Raw genomic sequence first — 20797 nt, forward strand, 5'->3', positions numbered from 1 at the left:
TATCCTCTTTCCCTCTAATCCACCAACCATGTTTTTCATCCTCTCCACCATAAGTCATCAGATACTCCTGGAAGCCATTCCCACCTTAAATCTCATCATCCCCCCAATCTGTCTTTCATCTTTCCTTCTCCAATCTTTCCATCTCTCCCCATCTCAGTCTTCTCTAACAGTGGGAATAGCTGTAGTGATAGTCAGCCGTGGTCTAGAAGTGGAAGGAGTGTTTTTCCTCTTTCTCCCGGCCCACTTACACTGCACATCTACGCGGATGGACTTGATGGCAGCCACCCCCACCCCGTTGTCGGCCTTGCAGTAGTAGCGACCCCCCTGCACCCTCTGGATGCCCTCGATGCGCAGTGTCTCATTGTAGATGGATGTTTCCTGGAACTTGTCTGATGCGCTGCCTGCCGTCTTCGTCCACCGTACCTAAAGAGAGCGGGGGAGGGGAGGCAAAGATGCTGTCAGTGAAAGCAAGGTGTACTGAAGGACAGAATAGGTCAAAGAGTAATGGAAGAAAGTTGAGATAGAAACAGAGATAGATTATGATAGTATTTTAAAATACTGTATGGGCAAAAAATTTGAAAAATCATACTCCAACACCTAGCATCACTGAGTGGTGTGGTCATATGTGTGCTCTTTTGCACCTGTAACTACACCCAACAGTGATGTCACAGTGTACTGACACACCTTGGAGTACACTTGTAAATCACTGCGGCAAAGGTTACAATAAACTTCTCTAAACTTGATTGCCTAAAAAACTAAAGTTCAGTGTTGTTTGTGCCTCTATGCGTGTTTTAGCGAAATGTGGGTTGTTTGTAAAAAAAAAAAAAAAAATCCAATTAATAGCATATGATGGACAGCCCAAACAGGATTTTATCAAAGTGTAGCTTTAAAACATAAGTCAAGGCACTGAATCACTGAGTCCTTGAGCTGTAGAAATGCACGTCTACATAAAGCAAATTAAATGACAAAAAAAATAAAGGGAGAGTGCATGAGTAAGACAGACAGGACGGGTCTTAATTTCACTGGAAAGGTCATTAAATTGTCTGAATATCTGATTAAAATTATAAATGCAGTTATATTTTTCCTCCTTGAGATAAAATCTGTCTCTGCGCTACAGAGTGGAAGTTAATGACACTGAGCGCTGTAGTCGTGGTGTCCATGATGCTAAAAACTCAGACCATTAAGAGTTTTGACAAACTCTATATGGCTTTTTCACGCTTCAATTATCTCATCAAGCCGTGGGAACGCTACTCGGCAGACAGCTACATGATATTTTCACTCGCTTAATCAAATGCACAAACATACACTCACATTTGAGAGATACATGAAAGCCTGAAAACTCATCAACTGGAACATTATTCTCACTCGTGTTGTGTGTGTGTGTGTCCGTGTGTGCAACTGTGTGTGTACATTCCATTAATCCCTATTAACCCTTCTGTCTGTTATCAACCTCAACGAGACTATCAACCATGTCCTGTTGAGGAGGTCGGAGAGGATAATGGGCAAAAGTCACCGATATGGTGTGTGTGCATGCAAACGTGTGTGTTCCTGCTTTCATGCACACTTGCCTGCTTGTGTTCCTGGATGTGTACACAGTATCGGTGTACATATTCACTCCTGCTTGTGTGTGTGTTGGTTAGAAAGCAGGTTATATGGATTAGCGGATTATCAGGGCCTGTGTAAACGCTCCCTGTCTGTTTATTCAGCTCTGTTTGTGGGAGGGATTTGGAGGAGGCAGACTGCCATTGATCAAACCAGCCAAGGTGAGCAATGAACCGAACCCTGTCTCTCCATGGTTTAGTGACTCCAGTTTGCATGCATGAGTGTGTGTGTGTGTGTGTGTTTGTGTGGACCTTTGCGAGAGTCAGAGCAAGGGAGGGAGTGAAAGTGAGCATGAAGTGTGCATCTGTGATCCTCTGCTTTTATCCTTTCTCTTCAAGGATTAAAAGATGGATAAAAATTTTACAAATTATGGACGTTTTGTTTGTTCTAGCTTTGGAAAGGAAGCATTCTGGAGTTATTCATAGGATTAGAGTTCAGGAATATTAAGATTAGACTGAAGTTTAGATGAATTCAAATGACAAGATTATGTGATAGGTGGGTTTGGGGGGGAAAAATAAAATACTGTATTTCAGTGTGTTTGTGTATGTGCGTGTGTGTGTAATTTTTTTGAAACAGGCAATAGAATGAAAACAGAATGCTGTATTGCACTCAAAAGATTACAGTCAGTGGAGATGGAAGCAGCATATGAGCTTACAATAATGCTGCTGAGAGTAATGTTAGATAAGAAGATCCTGTGGTAAAATGCATGAGAAAAGTATGTAAGGAGACAAGAATGGTGGAAGGAGAGAGGAAAAACAGTGCAAGTTGGTGAGGAATACAGTAAATAAGAAGCGGGTATGTGTGTGAGGAAAAAAAAGAGAGCATGTGTAAGTGAGATTTTTTTTTTTTTTTTTCCCTGCAAGTGAGAGTGAGTAAGAAAGAGAATGAGAGGGAATGATATATACAGTATCGCTGGCAGCTGTGTGATGGGGAGAGAAAAAGTGCATCACACTGGGACTTGCTACACTGGGGAGGCAGATGAAGCAAAATAGAGAGAGGTGATATTGCGAATAAAAGGGATATTGTGTGCGATGCAGATGACAGCCAGGCGGCAGAGGAGCCTTTATCTGCCTGTGACACCAGCAGCTTAAAACCATCACCTGCGCTCTCTTTCTCTGACTTCCTTCGCTCTCCCTCCACACCTCCTCCTTCTCTCTTCCTTCAATACTCGTGTGACGCTGCTCCTTTTTTTTTCCCCTATTCAGGTCCCAATGGATTGGTCTGGATATGTTTTTCTCTCCCTCATCTTCTCTTTGTCTGGGCGTTTTTCTCTTACTTACTTACTTTATTACTTTACACAGTACAGCAAAGCCAAACACTCGCTTGTCATCAGATCTTGTTTCTAAATGCACTTCCATTTAAAAAAACATACACATTCCCCCAGACTTTCTCCCCACGCAGACACACACACGCGTGTGGGGAGATGAAGATGCATTTGTTGAGTCAGTGCCTTCTGTAATATTAGCTCTTACATTTGGTAAGAAGTGTAATGTGAAGAGAAGGTTTGGGATCCCCTGGGATCCAGCTCGACATGAAATGCAGCAGGTTTTGTTCAATCTTTCTGTATTCAGCTGGGGAGCTGTATGCTGTTTAGGACACAGATGTTTGAACGGGAGAACAGAAACAGTGCAGGGAAAAGAAGAACAGCCTTGTCAAAATATTGCGGAAGGAAGTTAGGGACCACTTTGTGGCTGTATTTTTATGGGAGGGTAAGTGGATGGTGCAATTAGGCCCTATTCAAACTGTGGTTATTGAGGAATGCACTAAAAATACCGACCAGAACCAAGCAGGCTTGTAAAATTTCCATTAGTGGTCACATGTTGTGTGATCATCACTCACAGTAATTCTCTTTTACACAACATTTGTTTCCAACCAATGCATTGCACTATCTGCACTAAGAGAACTATAAACAGTAATAACTTGTCCCTTGAATAATATCACACTGCCTCGTTACCACAGGAGAGAAGTCAGTAAAGTATAGATGGTTGAGTCTTACAGTCATGTTTGGTAAAACAGTCTAGAGTGCAGTACCCCCTATCATCTGTTATTCCATTCATTTTAAAATGTATTTTGAGATTTGATGTTATTCAGTTGTCTTTGAAGTTTCAATGTTCAAACCCAGAAAGTAAAGTCAATATTATTGGGTGAAACACAAGTCTTCCCATTTAAGGCTTAAAGCTGAAATACGTAACTTTTTGCACATTGTCATCCTCTCCTGCAGAGTTCCCACTACAGCAAAGAGGTTTTGGATGAATGTCTACTTCCCTCATGAAATATTGAGTCAATACATTTTTTCAAGGACTCATTATGGTCTCAATTGCTAAATGAGGGCCCTCTAATAAGTGTGCTGGTGGTCATTTTTGGAAATAATTGCTCCATCAATAAGATATAAAGACAAATAGTAGCTTTGATGTCTGCCGTGTGGGCATTCATTGACAGCTGTGATTGACAGTTGGCTCACTTGCTGCTCTCCCTGGCTCTGGGACTCGTACTCGAGTCAGATTATTGTTGCAATATTTCAGTAAGTTTAATGTTACTTGATAACGATACCTGCCATGTTAGTTAGCTAATGTTAGCACAAGTCTGCACTGCTCAGTTTTCCTAGTAAGTTAGAGTTAGCTTCAGTCTGAGGTAATGGGGCATGTTTCCAGACTCTTATTTGGAAGGTCCTGGCTCCAAATGGAAAAGATGGCACCGACCGTAAGCAGCAACAACAAACCAATGGGTGACGTCAAGCCTTGCTACAGCCATCTTTTTATACAGTCTATGCATGTAAATCAAGATTAATTTAACATTAGCTCGCAGAACGTTTCTCCAGCCACAGTAGATGCACTGTATTCCATGATATAGACACACCTCGGTGCGTGTTTGTTAGGTGCACACACCTTGCAAAATCCACTGCAATCCAATACAACAACCCTGCAACAAACCTAATTTTATGAAGCTTATAAAGTTCAGTTATGGACAAAATATTAGATACATTTTTCAATGATCAGTCTCAAAAATGATGAGAGTTGAATCACCACCTCTCTGACACATTGTCAACAAAAACTGAACATTATGAGCTTGATAAAGGCGGGATTTATTGCAGAGGTGTTATATTGATATGCTTTTGATTTAGTCACATTCTAATAGATACCTAATAAACTGACGTCAGATCAGACCATACCTTTAAATCAGTAGATCAAGTCTTGACTTGCAGAGAAAGAGAGAAGGACAGTAGATACCATTTATGCATGTTGAATATGGATCATGGACATATGGACAAAGGGAGAAGAGAAGAGAAGAGAAGAGAAGAGAAGAGAAGAGAAGAGAAGAGAAGAGAAGAGAAGAGAAGAGAAGGAGAGAAAGGTGTGTGCTTCTTAAGGTGGTGAGGGACAAGAAGACTAATGTGTGTCAACTATACTGACAGGTCAGTGGCCTGCAGCTGTCTGTCTAAACATTGCTCTCCCTCCCTCTTGTGTGTGTGTGTGTGCGTGTGTGTGCAGGTGTGTAGTTACCTCCATCTCCTATCTCTCTTCTCATCTTTCTCTTTCTCTTTCTCTCTGTCTCTGTTTCTTGTCATTCTATCTCTAGTTGGGACTGTTGTTTACATCTTGTTCTCTGTGTTAATGTGTTATAAATATTCTCTGCAGCTGCCACAAATAATAAAAAATAATACAGACAAACTGCTTTGATCTGATCCTGAATTATTAGGATGCAGCCTGCAAACTGGACAGGTCGCCTGTCGATCCCATCAGATACTCACATTTACATTTCTGCCTGAGCAATTAAGAGGCAATAATTCAGCAGCTTTGCAAATAATTGCACCACAGGAGACAATTTATTTCTACAGAAAATGTCCAATCAGAAATACCAGGGTCAGGAAGCAAACCCAGAACTGACCACCACTACTCTCTGACCCTATGCATGTTGTACATCAGATTTCATGTTATATTCTGGACGCTGGCACTGTTCATATTCAATGTAATTCACCATCTAAATAAGCACAAAGCATGAGCACTGAATAAAATACTACTGTGAAAACTTAAAACCCTCCTTGTTTGACATCACGGCAAGCAATGCTTAGCTTGCAAAGCTGTTGCCTCTATATGCCACTGCTGCTTCCTGGGGTGTTACAAGTTTGAATCCTCAATATTCCCTTTCAGTAACTCACCAAGAGCTTGCCAGGCCTGCCTTTTACAATTTTTCCTTACTCTTTTCTTGATGTAGCGCCAGTGGAGTCGACGATACAGTGATTTATCCATCCAACTGGCTCACTTACCGTGAATAGGCTTAAGATGGTAATCCTGTTATCGGGGAATACTACTTGGCACAGATGCAGACCCAAACACACACACACACACACAGGCACAGACAACCACAAACACACACATAAGCACACTGGATGCATCGTCTACGAGAGAGTGTGGGAAGAAATAATAAAAATGACAGTGACAAAAAGAGAAGCAGGTTGGTAATAGTAGCTTAAAATGATGAACAGACAATGAGCAGTAATTGTCCCCATTTAGCTTTACAAACAACGGCTAAATTGAATGACTTAAAGTGACAAGGTGTGGATGAAATACAGTACAAAGCTAAAACTAACTTCTGCGTCTATTGTAATTATCTGTCATCAGGAAAAGAGATGAAGTGATGGAATTAAGCAGGCAAGGGTAAAAAAGTAAATCGAAAGAGTGAGAGAGTACAGTAAATACAATTTCAAGCATCACCGAGTGCTACTCTACTGATTTATAGCATCAGGTGTAGGGATGTTGAGACAGAAAAGAGGGGAGAAAGAAATAGATGTAAAAGGAGAGAGGACAAGGCAGGGATGAAACAAGGACATAAAAAAGGGTCAATATGTAAAAATTTGGGAGTGTATAGAGAAATATGAGATGTTTATTCATAACGTGAGTTAAATGGCACTTACATTGCGGAATCTCCATTTATTAACAATTGCCGCAGTAACTGACAGGACTACGTTAACACATACTATGCAGGATTTGGCAGTAGCGAGAACAAAGCCGTGAATCAGATAAATAAAACAATATTTTCTGATTGTTTAATGTTCACTGCACGTCCTAAAGCACAAGCAAACACACCCACACCTCCACACAACCCTGCAGGAAGGTGCCGCATTGCCGGATTTTGTGTGAATGCAGCCGTAGTGCACGCTTATCCTGTCCGCTTTGGCCTCTCTGCTCTGCATGTGTGTGTGTGGAGCTCAACCCGGCCCTCGGTCAAACACACAGATAGCAGAGGAGCAGCACACAGCACACAGCAAAGGAGAGAGACAGAGAGGCAGGGGGAAACACTGAAGCAGCGATGTAACCTGGTCGCTACTATGAGTCCCAACCTCACACCCTGCATGCTGTTATTGGCTGGGGGCTACACACCAACTGCCCAAAGGTTGATGCCCAGAAACGTCCCGAACACAGCAAAATAATAGGAAAATAAGAAAATACAGGCAGAGGGCAGAGTCTCTGCAGATATGTACACCACCACACACTTGTGGGTCATAAGTGATGACTGAGAGGGATTATTTTTGTATGAGTCCATATATTGTTTTTTTTAGGAAAATCCTGCATAGTATGCCTTTAAGCAAACAGTGTAACTGGATTTTTGTCATTATGAACATTGATTTCACATCAATAAACACACAGCACAGCAATTAATGCATCTGTATCTTATGTATTTGAATAAAACTGTGCAACAGTTGCCATCAGTATGTTTTTTTTTTTAATATATCAGTTTGAAACACCTTCCACCCTTTGGTGCAGAGATCACACAGCAAAAGGTTCAATAAAACTGACTCATTGATATTGAACACGCCATCCCTCTCTCTAACCTTGTCATACAATATGAATGCCTTCTGCTCTTTCTGCTGCTGTAATGTGAGACCAAGGCTGTGATGAAATTACAGGAAGCAGAGGAATCATCAGCATTTGCGATAATGTCAAGAACCTTGGAAAAAAAATATACAGCATATATAAAATGTGCATTTATGAAGTCATTGAGACTGGTGGTGGTGTTGCACACTTTGCTTGTAAACATAAATTATACACTAAAGCTCAATAAATTGTTGATAAATTTTGAGAAAATCAGCTCTTTCGCCTTTTCTTGTGTGAAAAAAGTATACAGTTCACATTTTGCAGACACTTGCTTAAACTGTGCTCGTCCATCAGATGGCTTGAGTTGGAGTGGAACAAACAGAGATAGACAGAAGCAGCAGACATAAGCAACTCACTCCGAACGGCAGCAGTGTCAGCCGCTACCTTACACGCTCCGCCCATGTTGGATGTGTTAGTTGTAATGAGCAATGCCTAATTAGCACAAGCATGGCATGGGATGGAGAAATCTGAGCTCTTGTTTTCTTAGTGTGAGTGTGAGTGTGTGTGTGCGTGTAAAGCAGATGATGTCATTGCTGAGTGGCATCATGATGCCAGGTTGCTGAGAAATGAGATACATATCTAGCTAGCTAGCTAGCTAACTGCTATTCACTATAGAGTCTGCTTTTTCCCCACATTTTCATTTAATTTTGTGAGCACAGACATATAGACAATTATTTTTAGCCTTAGACAGAGGCTTGGCTGTGAAGTGTGTTACCACAGCAGCAGACACACCAGAGACACTCAAACATACAGACAAGGTATAGAGGAGTCCGGTACTGTACAGAGCTGTACCCCCAGACTCATCACCTGCAATATTACATTGCACTGTTTTTTGTTTTTGCTCCAAGATCTAATTTCATTTTGTCTTTCTTCTCTCATCTCTCTCTCTCTCTCTCTCTCTCTCTCTCTCTCTCTCTCTCTCTATCTATCTCTCTCTCACTGTCTCAAGTAGTCAAGAGGTGAGTCTCAATTCCCTTAAATTACATCCACGTTTCCCTAACTTGCATCCTTTCCTTGGGTCTTAGTCTCTCCCACCAAGGATGCATGGAGAGACACTAGGAAACCATACCAGGAGAGAAGAAATGAGGAAACATGTTTTTAGAGAAATGAGACGTCCTTTCCTCTGAAGCATCATGTGAAGCAACATCCTTTTTCTGATGATGGTGGCAGCTGATCGCAGCTGGATCATCTGTCAGTCAGCTTTAACAGCTGTAGAGACTTTTGATGGAGTTTGTGTCTACACACATGTGCGCTGTGCTAATACTAATAAAGGTGAACAGTTATCACTGCCAGAGCAGAGTAGCCTGTTACCTGTTTGACAAACACCTGAACACATGAATAAAAACCTGTATCTGTTTTTATACTGTGTACTGTGTCCTGCTCAGAGGCACATGAACCATTTCTACTAGCAGAATGTGTTTGTGTTATTTATTCATTATTTGCATCTGTATTTATTGATATTCTGATCATGAATTAATAATTTAATAACCCATAATATGGTCAGAACACAACACAACTAAATTATCTATTAGGCTAAATGTTTCAGGGAAAATTGAAATCATGTGACTCATATCAAACCAGCTCAGGAATTTTCAGCCTCACGTTAGACTGATTGGAAATTATAATGAATTATGTAAAACATTATTGTGTTTAAACTGTGTTTCTTGCTGACAGACAGACTCTCCTTCTCTCGACTTATTCATAATGAAAGTTAATGGGGTAAATAACAGATCATGAAAAGAAAAATCTTTTTAATAAATGAAGAAAATTGTTTATGGTTCTTTTGTTGATCAGATCGACAATTAACACAGATTTTTAACTAGATGGTGAATCAGAAAATAAATAAAATATAACTTGGGAGTGATACACTTTAGTTTAATCTGTAATCTGTCTCCACTCGTGTTGTGATGTATCAGAGCAGTGATCAACTGCAGCGTCCAATCAATAACTGATATCCAATAAAGGGGCATGTCGGCTGGGAAAAGTCTTCCATGAAGGCTGCTCTCATGTATCCTCGCTCATTGCTCCTCAGAGATCCTTCCTCGCTCCTCAAAGCAGAAATAAGAGCTTTGAGACGGCCTTCTTGATGGCGGACCAGAACAACTTCCAGTTCAAGCGAGGAGCAAGGAATGATCGAATAAGGGACTTGAGATGCACCTAGTGACACAGTTGCAAAGACCAGCCACACACACTCCCACAGACACATCTTAAGTAGTTTGGTCTCGTTGTGCCCCTAGTTTCTGTTTGAACTGAAGTGTGAAGTAAAGTGATACGCAGATGCGGCACATAAGCCTTCATCAAGTGTTGGATAAGTGATTGCAGTAGAAAATGGTTGATTGGCCTACTGAATTCATCCAAACACTTCTTCATGAAGCCTGAGGTGTAACAAAGCAGCGATTTGCTCTACTATAAGCCACATTATAGAAAGTGTCACCAGTTTTATATCAGTCTGTGTCACAATTTGCTTTGTTTGCATATACTAAATGATCTGTATGCAGCTTAATAACAGAATGGCCCCCGAAATGTTAAATGAACACCAAACAAATCTTTTTGTGTGTTGAACACCGAGTGCAAAAGATGCAGAATTGCCCAAAGATATGAAGCAGATGTTTCCTCTAAATGAATTGTTTCTATTGGAAACAAAAAATCCTGGAGGGTCCCCCATAGTTTTATTTCCATCAGTTCTTGAGTTGGGTAAACACTCTTGTTGTCAGACATGCAACAGTGAACACAATGAATGTGCCAGCTCATCCTCATGTCTTTCTCTTTTATTAGTGAGTCAGTATGTCCTTCACACAGTGCAGTACTCATCACCGGTATTCAGCCTTTTTCTCTTCCTGGAATATGCCTTACTATAAATGTTACAGATTTCTATGTCAACCAGATGCTTCTCAGTTTACCCCATCGCCACACACTGTATTCCTGTCCCATCTCCTTTATCATGTATGTCTTCCCTCTATTTTTATCCTCCCCATTGTTTCTCTTTCATTTTTGCTGCCATGTTTGATTTCTCATTGTTGAAAAATAGTTTAAGACAGACTCTCAGTGCCTTTGCTCCCCACCTATCCTGTGAACACCTTCTCTTTAACTTCTACCCATCTTGATATTCCTTCTCTACCTTTTTCTCTCCATCTCTCCGTCCAGTTAGGGGTCAAGCAGTGACCTTGTTTGTGTCTAAGTCATGTTCCCACTGAGTGCCTGTGTAGCCTCGTGCTGCCACCCGATCAGCCTTGCTTTCAGCCTCACTATCGATCGCCTTCCACTCACCCCTCAAGGACGGAAATCCAAACCCATATTCCAGACTGCAGCCCTCATCTCCCTCCTTCCATCGCCCCCTCCCCCCTCTTACTTCTTTCTTTTCTCTGCCTCTCCACTTTTTTCTTCTACAGTTCGCTCCACCTTTCCTCTCTTACAGAATTCAGCACCCCCCCCCCCAACACACACACACACACACCAGTCTCAAGGTTGCAATGACCAGCAGACCCATGAATAAATAATAAGGAGGTAGGAATCACTTTCAGAAAAACCATTTACTCTTCTATTGTGTTCTTGAAGAAGCTGTGTGTGTGTGTGTGTGTGTGTGTGTGTGTGTGTGCCTATGTGTGTGTGTATGCGTAACAAGAAAAGCTTTGTGAGCGAGACTACAGTGCTTTGTTAACTAAAAGCCCCGCTGTCCCTGGAGTTAACTTTAGTGATGCAACAAGCACCTTCTAGGTGACCTCTAACACTAAGGTTTTTTCTTTGGTTGTGGGTACCTTTCGTTCTTTCTTTCTTGCTTTCTTTCTTCTTTACAGGAAAAAAAAAATATTACATATCACTTCCTCACTCTGTTGCCTTAAAACTGTCTTAAAACTGACCTATAATGCATCAAATTTCTTAAAATTTTCTAAGGTCATATTTGTTGTAAAGAGAGAAAAGAAATACCTCTTCATCTCCTATATTCTGTTCTTTCCACCAAAATATGCACACACAATGTACTTTTCCCAAACAAAGCTGCTTTATCAGGTGAACTAACTGTTACTGATTTGATGTATGGTTTGTTGCAGTTGGTCTGAAGTGCAGAGAAGACAGAGGAAAGAGAAAGTCTGAAAGAAATAGAGAAAGAGGCAAGGGATGGAGACATTAGGGGAGCTGGAAAGAGACGGAATGAAGAAAAAAAGACCAGTTCGGAGGAGGAGAGAAATGAGACAAGGATGAAAGAAGAGCAGTGAAAACAAAGACTTGTGAAGAGGGAACGATTTGCCGTGAAGGATTGACAAAGAGATAGGCACAATATGAGGGAAAAAGGTTGAAACAAAAAGAGGAAGAAAGAAAGACATAGACAAAGAGAGGCAGACACAGAGAGAAATTATTAGATTTCTCTCTCCTCTGTATGGATCCGAGTGAGAGCTCCCTTTTCAATCCAATCTAGCTCAGGCAAAGGTAAACAATCAGTCTTGATAAAGGATTGGATAAATCCTCAATCAGAGTCATTCTCGGTAAAGCAGCTATTTATTGGGCTGCCCTCACATGGCTAAATTGGATCCTCATTCTGAGAGAGGTGAAGAGAGAAAGAGTGAAAGATGAGAAAGTCTACATCATCTCAGTCAGAGGAGGCACAGATTAAAGTTTTGCCAGCAATATGGTCCCCCCATTAAAAAATAATACACAATATAAAAGTCTTTGCTGGTAATACATCTAGACTGAAAATACAAAAAAAATCCACTGCCAATCAGATCTCATACATCATATTCTTATGATCTTAAATAGATACATCAAAATGTGGGACAGAAGCAACTTTATCCCAAAGCTAAAAAAACAGATGCAGATAAATGATTCTGAAATGCAATGAAACAGCTCATCCAATTAATAAAATATACAGCTCTAATGTTTTTAGACTCAGTTTGGTCTGCTCTACAGTGATGCTGTGTATCAATACGTATATTCAAATGTTGTCAGCCCAAATTTTGGAGTGTATTGTTTCTCTGAAGAGGGAGTACAGAGTACATTATGAGGACATTCACAAAATACATCCATAAATAAAGACAACCAAGCAGCCAGAAGACCTGAATGTCTTCAGTGTCTGCCAACACCTAGAGGCCACTGCAAACTTCTCAGTGGGCATGAAAAACAGAAGACATGGTTCACTTTGTTGGCTGTTCAACTGTTGTATTTCTTTTTTTTTTTTTTTTTGTCTTCATGAGGTGAATCCATAAATACTCCAAAGAATGAAGATGAAAACTATCACAACTTACAAAATCATTGCTAGTGTGACAGTAAGCATCATAGCTTTCTTAAGGTTTTGGCTAGAGTAATACTTTGCATTGATATTCCTGTGCTTTAAAAATACTGACAAATCTGCTTTGGGCAATATTTTTTTTTACAACATTGCCTTGGATATGCTGCTGGATATGATGCTAGAATGAGACCTTTTATGTGCACAATATATTTGTCTGATCATTGCTAATTGTAAAAATATCTTGAACCTTTGCCTCACTGCAGATTGAATATTATTGCATAGATGTAAATCAAATGCATACAACATACAATGCATTTGGTCAGCACAAGAAAACAACACACTACTCTGCCAAACACAAACGAACCGCCTCATTCTAAGTTATGAATATATGCTTTTGAGGCTTGAATTGCTGTAAGCTCCTCTAGGTCAATGTCATGGATTATTTTCATCCCCTGAGCTTTTCCGGTTAGGGTATTTTGTCTCTATTCTGAATGTGAAGCAAATAGCTGTAAAACACACACTAACAGAAGTAAAGCTTTCATTTTTGCTCAAAAAGACCAAAAATATAATACAAAAAAACAAACTCAGAAGCAGCAACTTTGTGCAATGACAGAACTGGGAATCCATGTGTGTAAAGAAGAGGAGGTATGGAAAGCTGTAAGGATGGATGAAGGAGAGCTGGGGTGACAGGGATCAGATTATCAATACTGCCAATGGAGCGCAGTGGAAACTCTGTAAGCCCAAAGGGACCCAGTGCAGAGTGCTGCAGTGTGCTACTCCAGCAGAACACACTGGGACAGAGGTCAGCACACTGGTTGTTTACCTCGTTTCTATTCTATGCTTTGAAGCTAAGAAGACATATGCTTATTATCTGATCTTTGTGATTTGGGATCATTTTTATTTACTTGCGTTTGGAAGATTTAGATAATTTGTGCCTTTTTATATTCATAGGGAAGCACCCTGCAATAGAGGGTGACAACAGAGATTGGAGACAGATGGAGGATGACGTGTGACAAAGGTCATGCAGTCAGACCCTTGTTGTTAGCACACATTAGCTTGTAAGACATACAATCCTTTTATTAATTCTCTACTCTTATCCTCTATAATGCTGATACATATGTGTTGTGTTGATTTTGGTAATTGCGTTGCATAGTAATAGTGTGTGTAGTACAAGTTGAGATAAATGAACGCACATGCAAACCTACACAGACATGCAGACATGATTATCTTAAATTTGAATCGTTTTTTTTCCTCTTTATCACAATAAGCATTACCCTTTTTAGCTCTTATCTCTTATCGCTGTATCTTTCTTCATTCTTCTGGTGCCACCATAATCTTTTATCATTCGATTTCCCTTTTATTGTCCTTACACTGTTTCATCCTGTAATTATCTGATCTCTGTCTCTCCCTCTCTCTCTTCCTACATCAGTATGTGTGTCTGTGCTTGTGTGTGTGTGTGTGTGCAGCTGCCTTCTACTTGATGCTGATGATAGTGTTTGTGTTTCAAATTGGCACATATTGCCATCGATATGTGCTGCATTCAAAAAGAACATGACATATTACAAAATGCTACATGTTGTTTAAACCTATACTTACATACTGAATGTGCTGACACAGGTCAGTTGCTGTGGTGGGTATTATTTCCAGGGTGTTAAATCCTTACTAGCTTTTATATTTGATGTGTTGTGGATGTAAGAAACTAAACCTCAGGCTATTTAATAATTATGAATTCATACAATGAGTAAAAACATGAAGTGAGATGGAATTGATCAGAAACGAACATTTTTTGTCAGACAGTCACCATGGTTAGAGGTACTAATTATGTTGTTCAATAAAATGTGTTTGCATTATAGTGTTGGTTGTTTTCCTTACATCCATCACAGTTGACATTGGTCGAGGAATTATTTCTGTGGCAAAATTAATACCAGGAAAAAAAAGTTAAAAAATTATCCTCACTCAAGGTCCACTTACTAGTTGTTTAACATGAAGCTCCCATCCACATTCCACTGTCTTTATCAGCAAATCAAAGTGGCTCAAGTGTCATCTGACATCATGACATAACCTGAGCCACTTCAATTTGCTGATGAAAAACCTTGAGATGCAGATAAAAGCTCAGGAAAAAAAGTAAGTGGTAGAATAAGAATAAACGTCCATGCTCTAATATATAAAATTGGTTTATTTAATTTGAATTTGAAAATGTCTGTCTCACTTTTAGTGCACTCCTCTTGTACGTGATGATCATAATAAGCCATGAAATTCCTACAAAATCTACAACAAGATTGTCGTGTTGAAGATGTTCCCTTAATATGATCTGCTCTGAACCCTTTTAAGATCAGTCCATCTTGGTTTTCTTGAATTTTGATCAAATTAGATAAATATATCCTCCAGTTTTTAAAAAAAATTTTATTTATAGTGCAATACAAGTGACCAACATGAAGACACATATGACACAGCACAAGACAAGAGGGAGAACCAGACTCAAATAAACTGAAACAAAAGGAAAGAAAGCAGAACAGCAGCAACAAGAAGAAGAACAACAAAAAGCAAACAAACAAAAAAGAAGCATAATGTTTGGCTTAGATTTTCTTATTGTAGTACGCATGTGTGTAGGTAGGTGTGTGTGTGTGTGTGTGTGTGTGTGTGTGTTTATATGGGTGGGTGGGTTTTCTGTGTGAAAGATATAGAGAGGAGAGTGAGCAAAAGGAGACAGTATTAACCAAAGGACGAAAGAAAGAGAAAAAGAAAACAAAATGCTCTGGGAGGGCATCTCTGGTTAGGCTCTGAGGACAGAGAGGCGCCAGGGTGGATCCGGGGCGGGTCAGGTCAGGACAGAATTTATATATTTATTATTTTATCTTTATTTTCCTTTCCCTTTTTTTCCTTATTTTTTTTGTTTTTGTCCTTTTTTTATTCTTAATTTTTAGCTCTTTCTCTTTCTCCTATTCCTTGCTTTCTTTGCTCTCTCCTGCTTTAGGCCGCCATCAGGCCCATAGGAGGTGGCTGGCCTGTTAAGGGTCAGATTCCCTTTAAAACAGCTCCTGTCCCAACAAGAGGGGTCTGTTTCACTGGGTCTGAGTAGCAGCTTTCTATTTGGAGAGGGGCTTAGCGGGGATCAGGTCCTCTATTTCCAAGCTGTCCCAAACTAATCCAGCCCCCAAGCCCCCACAGTCACCCAGTCCAAGGTGGTCCCATCATTCAGATATGGATGGGATGAAGGGATGAATAAAACATAACAGAATAAAACATAACAAAAAGTAGATAAATTAGTATGCAAGCATGTTAATAAAAATTAATTAAATAATAATGATAAATTAAAAAATGTAAAAAATAACAGCAAGAAAGTGAGAACAGAAAGAAAAGAGAACATGTAGGTGAAAAGAGTGGGTTATTGGGTGAGGAGATTCAGTGTAATTGTTAACTGTATGTCTGTGTATGCTCTGAACATGAAAATGCTTGTGAATTGTAGAAATGAAAAAAGTTAAGTTCAGTAACTGAACTGAACTTCAGAGACTGAAATTAATCTTGTCACCAAATACTAAATTGTTCTTAATTCTTAGAGTGATATCAAAATGAATATTAATATCCATATTAGTAATAATAATAGCCATCAAATTTTAAATATAGTACTGATAAATAACACTGTCATCATCATCATCATCCTATTAATATGTATAATAATAATGACAACAATGACAATAATAATAACAATAATCATCCTAATGATAATCTCAGTAATCAACATCATAATCATCATTCTATAAACATGTGTAGTAATATTAATAATAATATAATCATAATATTAATATACAACATCATGCTTCTCCTGATGTCAATAATGGCCTGTGTAATAGCTTTCATGATAACTAATTCTATGATAATAATGATAATGACAATAATAATAATAATATAATTGTGACAGACAATACATATGTATATATAAATAAACAAACAACAATCTTGCTTCACTTTCCCAGTTTCAATCCATTAACATCTCAGCACTAGATAAAATAATTTCTCAAATGAAATCCTTTACCTGTGGTATAGATGTTATCCCAACCAAATTTTTTTGTAGAGATATTGCCCTCTGTTTGTCTTTTTTTTCCCCTTTAATTATTAATAGTTATCTAACTTCTGGTAATTTTCCCATTTGTTTTAAACATGAAATCATTCAACTATTACTGGTAAAGCTTAATTTGGATCCCCTATTACTCAATAATTACAGACCAATCTCTAAATTATCATTTTTATCTAAGGTGCTTGAGAAAGTCATTTCAACTCAATTAATGTCCTTTAGGAATAGTAATGATTTTTGATAGTTTCCAGTCAGGTTTTAGAGCTCACCATAGCACAGAGACAGCCCCCATGAAGGTTTCTAATGATCTACTTCTAACAGCCAATATAGATGACTTCACAGTCCTGGTGCTTTTAGATTTGAGCACTGCCTTTGACACAGTCAATCACTTCTTTCTGCTGTACCATCTAGAAACCTGGGTTGGTCTTAAGGGAACTGCTCTACATCCACTATGTTCATACCTCTTCAATAGAATCCTCTCATAGCTTGGACCACTGCTGTTTTCAATATACATGCTTCCTCTCAGCCAGATCATTCAGAACCATGGTATCTCCCTTATGCAGATGACATGCAGTTATACGTCCCTCTTCAAACCAACAACCCGGTAGCCTTGATAATCTGTTTGCCTGCCTCAGTGATGTTAAATGTTGATTGTCCAAAAACTTTTTAAAATTCAATGATGATAAGTTTAAGGTCATATTCATTGGTCCCACAAAGTTTACCAGCCTGCTTCACGGTAAACTTGGTTCCCTGACCAAAAACATTAAGCAATCTGCTAGAAATCTTGGAGTTATTAAGGTCATATATGCATTTATTTTCTTCCGCCTAAACTACTGCAATGAACTTTATGCCAGCATCAGAGTTGGTGGTTGGCATTAGAGTGGTCAGAGCTTCCTTCAGCAACTCCAACTGGTACAGAGAGCTGAAGTCTGGATTTTAAGTGGCACTAAGAGTCATGAACATATTACTCCAGTAATTTCCAACTTAAACTGGCTGTCTGTTACATTCCACATTAATTTTAAAATTCTACTATCACTTTTAAATCATGAAATGGCCTTGCTCCAAATTACATCAAAGACTTATGGGTGCTAACTTAGATTGGTGGATGGGGCTCTGCTGGTTATACCCAGGTCTCAGCTAGTGAATAAAGGTGAGTGAGCCTTTGTTGTTTGAGCTCCTGAACTGTGGAACAGTCTGCCTATTGAGATCAGACAGGCAACATCTTTAGTGTCTTTTAAATCTCTTCTTCTATCTTTTATTCTTTTCATCGGAAAGCTTTTATGAATGCTTGATATGTTGTTATGTTTTATTATCACACTTTTGCCAGTCTATATTTTTGTGTAACTTCATTTTACTCCCCTCTGTTTTATGATCCCTGTTTGCTTTTCTTTTGTTTTCAGTTGCTGTTTTTTTAATTCTGTTTTCTGTTAAGCACTTTGTAACTTTGTTAAGCAAAGTGCTATATAAATACAATTTATATATATATATATATATATATATATATATATATATATATATATATATATATATATATATATATAAACTGAAAAATTACTTGCTATATTTTTTTAATGACTGATTTAATTTGTAGGTATTGGAGAAAGTTTTCCCCTCCAAACCCATACCTCTGGATCAGGACTTTACATGACATAAATGAGTTGTCTTGAAATAGATGGTAGAGATGTGTGATTCCTTTTTGTTCCCATGTGTTGACGTGAACGGGAGATTTTTTTAGCTGAAAGTCCAGGTTGTGCTGGAGAGGGGTGTACATGCAAGGAATCAATTGTGATTTGCTAATTTCGAGTGTTTTCCATCAGAATGTCGGAGTTGAGGAAATGAGTGGGTTTTTGAAGCTATTGTGATGTTTGAGCTAATGAAGAGTAAATCAGACATTGTTATGTTGCTGTATTATGCTTGTTCTGATTGAATCCAAGATATATGAGCCGGGTTAGAGTGGATCCATTTAATGATATAATGTTGTTTGCCAGATAGTAGTGCTTCCTCTCAGCCAGATCAGAGTGGAAGGTTAGACCATCACATTAGATCATTGCTGATTTTTTCTAATAGTGGGGTAAAATTGAGCTGAGTTAACTGAGTTAAGATGTATAATATTACCAAAAGGATGAAAGATGAAAATGAAAGATGAAGGAATGTTTTGCATCTTGGGTTGCAGGATTCCAGGAGTTCACTGAGATAGGAAGAATAGTTGATTTGGACCAGTATATGGTGTAGTCTGAGATTTGTGAGTTGTCAATGAGAATTACTTCCTGCAGTGAGTTTTGGATCTTGAGGACAGAATAAGATATCATCACCTCAGACGCTTGAGAAAATTCTGGGTGTCCCCTCTAATACTGAGGAATTTTGACTCCTGCACCATTGAGAGCGTCCTGGTGGGGAACATCATTAACTGGTACGGAAACAGCACCAAACAGGACCGCAAGGCCCTGCAAAGAGTGGTTCTTCGGCTGAAAATAAAATAGGTGGTGCTTTACCTTGCCTAAAGGATATTTACACCAGGCACTGCAAGAATAATGCTAGGAGAATCATTAAGGATCCCAACGGCCCTTTCTCCTGGCTGCTGTTGGGAAGGTGGCAACAGATACATCAGGCCAGCACTGAGAGACTCAGGAAGAACTTCTACCCTCAGGCCACTAGGATCCTAAATGAGGTCATTGCCTAAGACAGCACCACCCACCCATCCCCTCCAATCATACACATATATTTATTACTACTCCTATTCTATTTAAACTCTTTTTAATGCACAAATTGAAAGAACTGACAGGATTACATTTCACTGTGATTGTAGCTTATATGATTATATGTGACAAATAAACTTGATTGATTGATGAGGAGAGAGTGGGCAATCTGGTGCCCATGTGCAGTGTGAAACTTTGTGATGTGATCTCATTAGTGGTGACAGTGGCCGTGGGTGTATTATATAGTATTTCTATCCAGTGAATGAAACCAAGCTTTTGTAAAACAGTGAAAGGGAAAATCTAGTTTACTCTATCAAATGCTTTCTCTGCATCTAGTGAAACTACAACTGTCTTTGCTTTGTTGCATTGTGAAATGTTGATTAAATTTAAGTCTTCTGATATTGTTAGTGGAATGTAGTCCCTTGATTAAGCCGGTTTGGTCATTATGGATTAAGGAGGGAAGTATTGTTTCTAACTGGGATGCTAGTGCCTTGGAAATGATTTTAATGTCTGTGTTGACTAACGATATGGGGCAGTAACTAGAGAGAGGAGTTGGATCCTTTTTAATTTAAAGATTTTTATAGCAGCATCTGGGGTTGGGGGGGTTGACCTTTGTCTTTCATTTCAGCTACCATTTTAAAGAAAAGCAGGTTCAGTGTCTGCAAGGAGTGTTTAAGGAGTTTAGCAGGAAATCCATCTGGTCCAGGCCTCATTCACTAATATCTTCCAAAGTTTTTTCTTAAATCTGTTCTTAAGAAAGGTCCTCAGAAAAGTCTACGTCAGGTTCATTACGTGTTCTTAAACTGCATAATTGTTGGCACATATGTTCTTGTAATGATGAATCCCAGTGAAAGTTGGGATGCATTGAAAGTGTATGCCAGGTGATCCTAATTAGCATAGGTAAATGCCCCAGTAATCCTCATAAAAGGGCATGAGACTGCAGAGCCGCTTGCACACACAGAAACCACGCACAGAAGTTGAAGAAAGGAGTCAAGAAAGAGGGTGGAGCACTGGACTCCAAAGGTAAAGAACCCTCAGTAGTTCTGAAGTGGAGGAACTGCTGCAGGAAGTGAACACCAAATGAGTGGATATAACATAACAGAAAAAAGTATGCATGGGATGCTATTACTCATTCAGTGAACACTGTATCCGGAGATGGGCACACAGCTGATGAAGTAAAAAAAAATGGCTTGATCTCAAATCTGAGGCCAAAAAAATAGTAATCTGAGCTAGACCAGTGCATAGGGGCCATTACTAGAGAGACAGCACTGTCAGGTGTGCCATCAGATGAGCATTTGGACACAGATCTGTCAGTGGTTTCATCTCCTAGGCCATC

The 20797-nt window shown here is 39.2% G+C and overlaps 1 protein-coding gene across 2 annotated transcripts in view; it reads right to left on the reverse strand.

The window, feature by feature from the left end:
• The window catches only part of LOC137185158 (MAM domain-containing glycosylphosphatidylinositol anchor protein 1), a 192850-nt gene that overhangs the window by 117281 nt on the left and 54772 nt on the right, over positions 1-20797 (reverse strand). For both annotated transcript variants that reach the window (XM_067593469.1, XM_067593460.1), the window contains exon 4: positions 249-423. In XM_067593469.1, coding sequence (XP_067449570.1) covers positions 249-423 — 175 coding nt within the window. The remainder of the gene's footprint in view (positions 1-248; positions 424-20797) is intronic.

Source organism: Thunnus thynnus, chromosome 1, assembly GCF_963924715.1.
Source record: "Thunnus thynnus chromosome 1, fThuThy2.1, whole genome shotgun sequence".
Taxonomy (NCBI): Eukaryota; Metazoa; Chordata; class Actinopteri; order Scombriformes; family Scombridae; genus Thunnus; species Thunnus thynnus.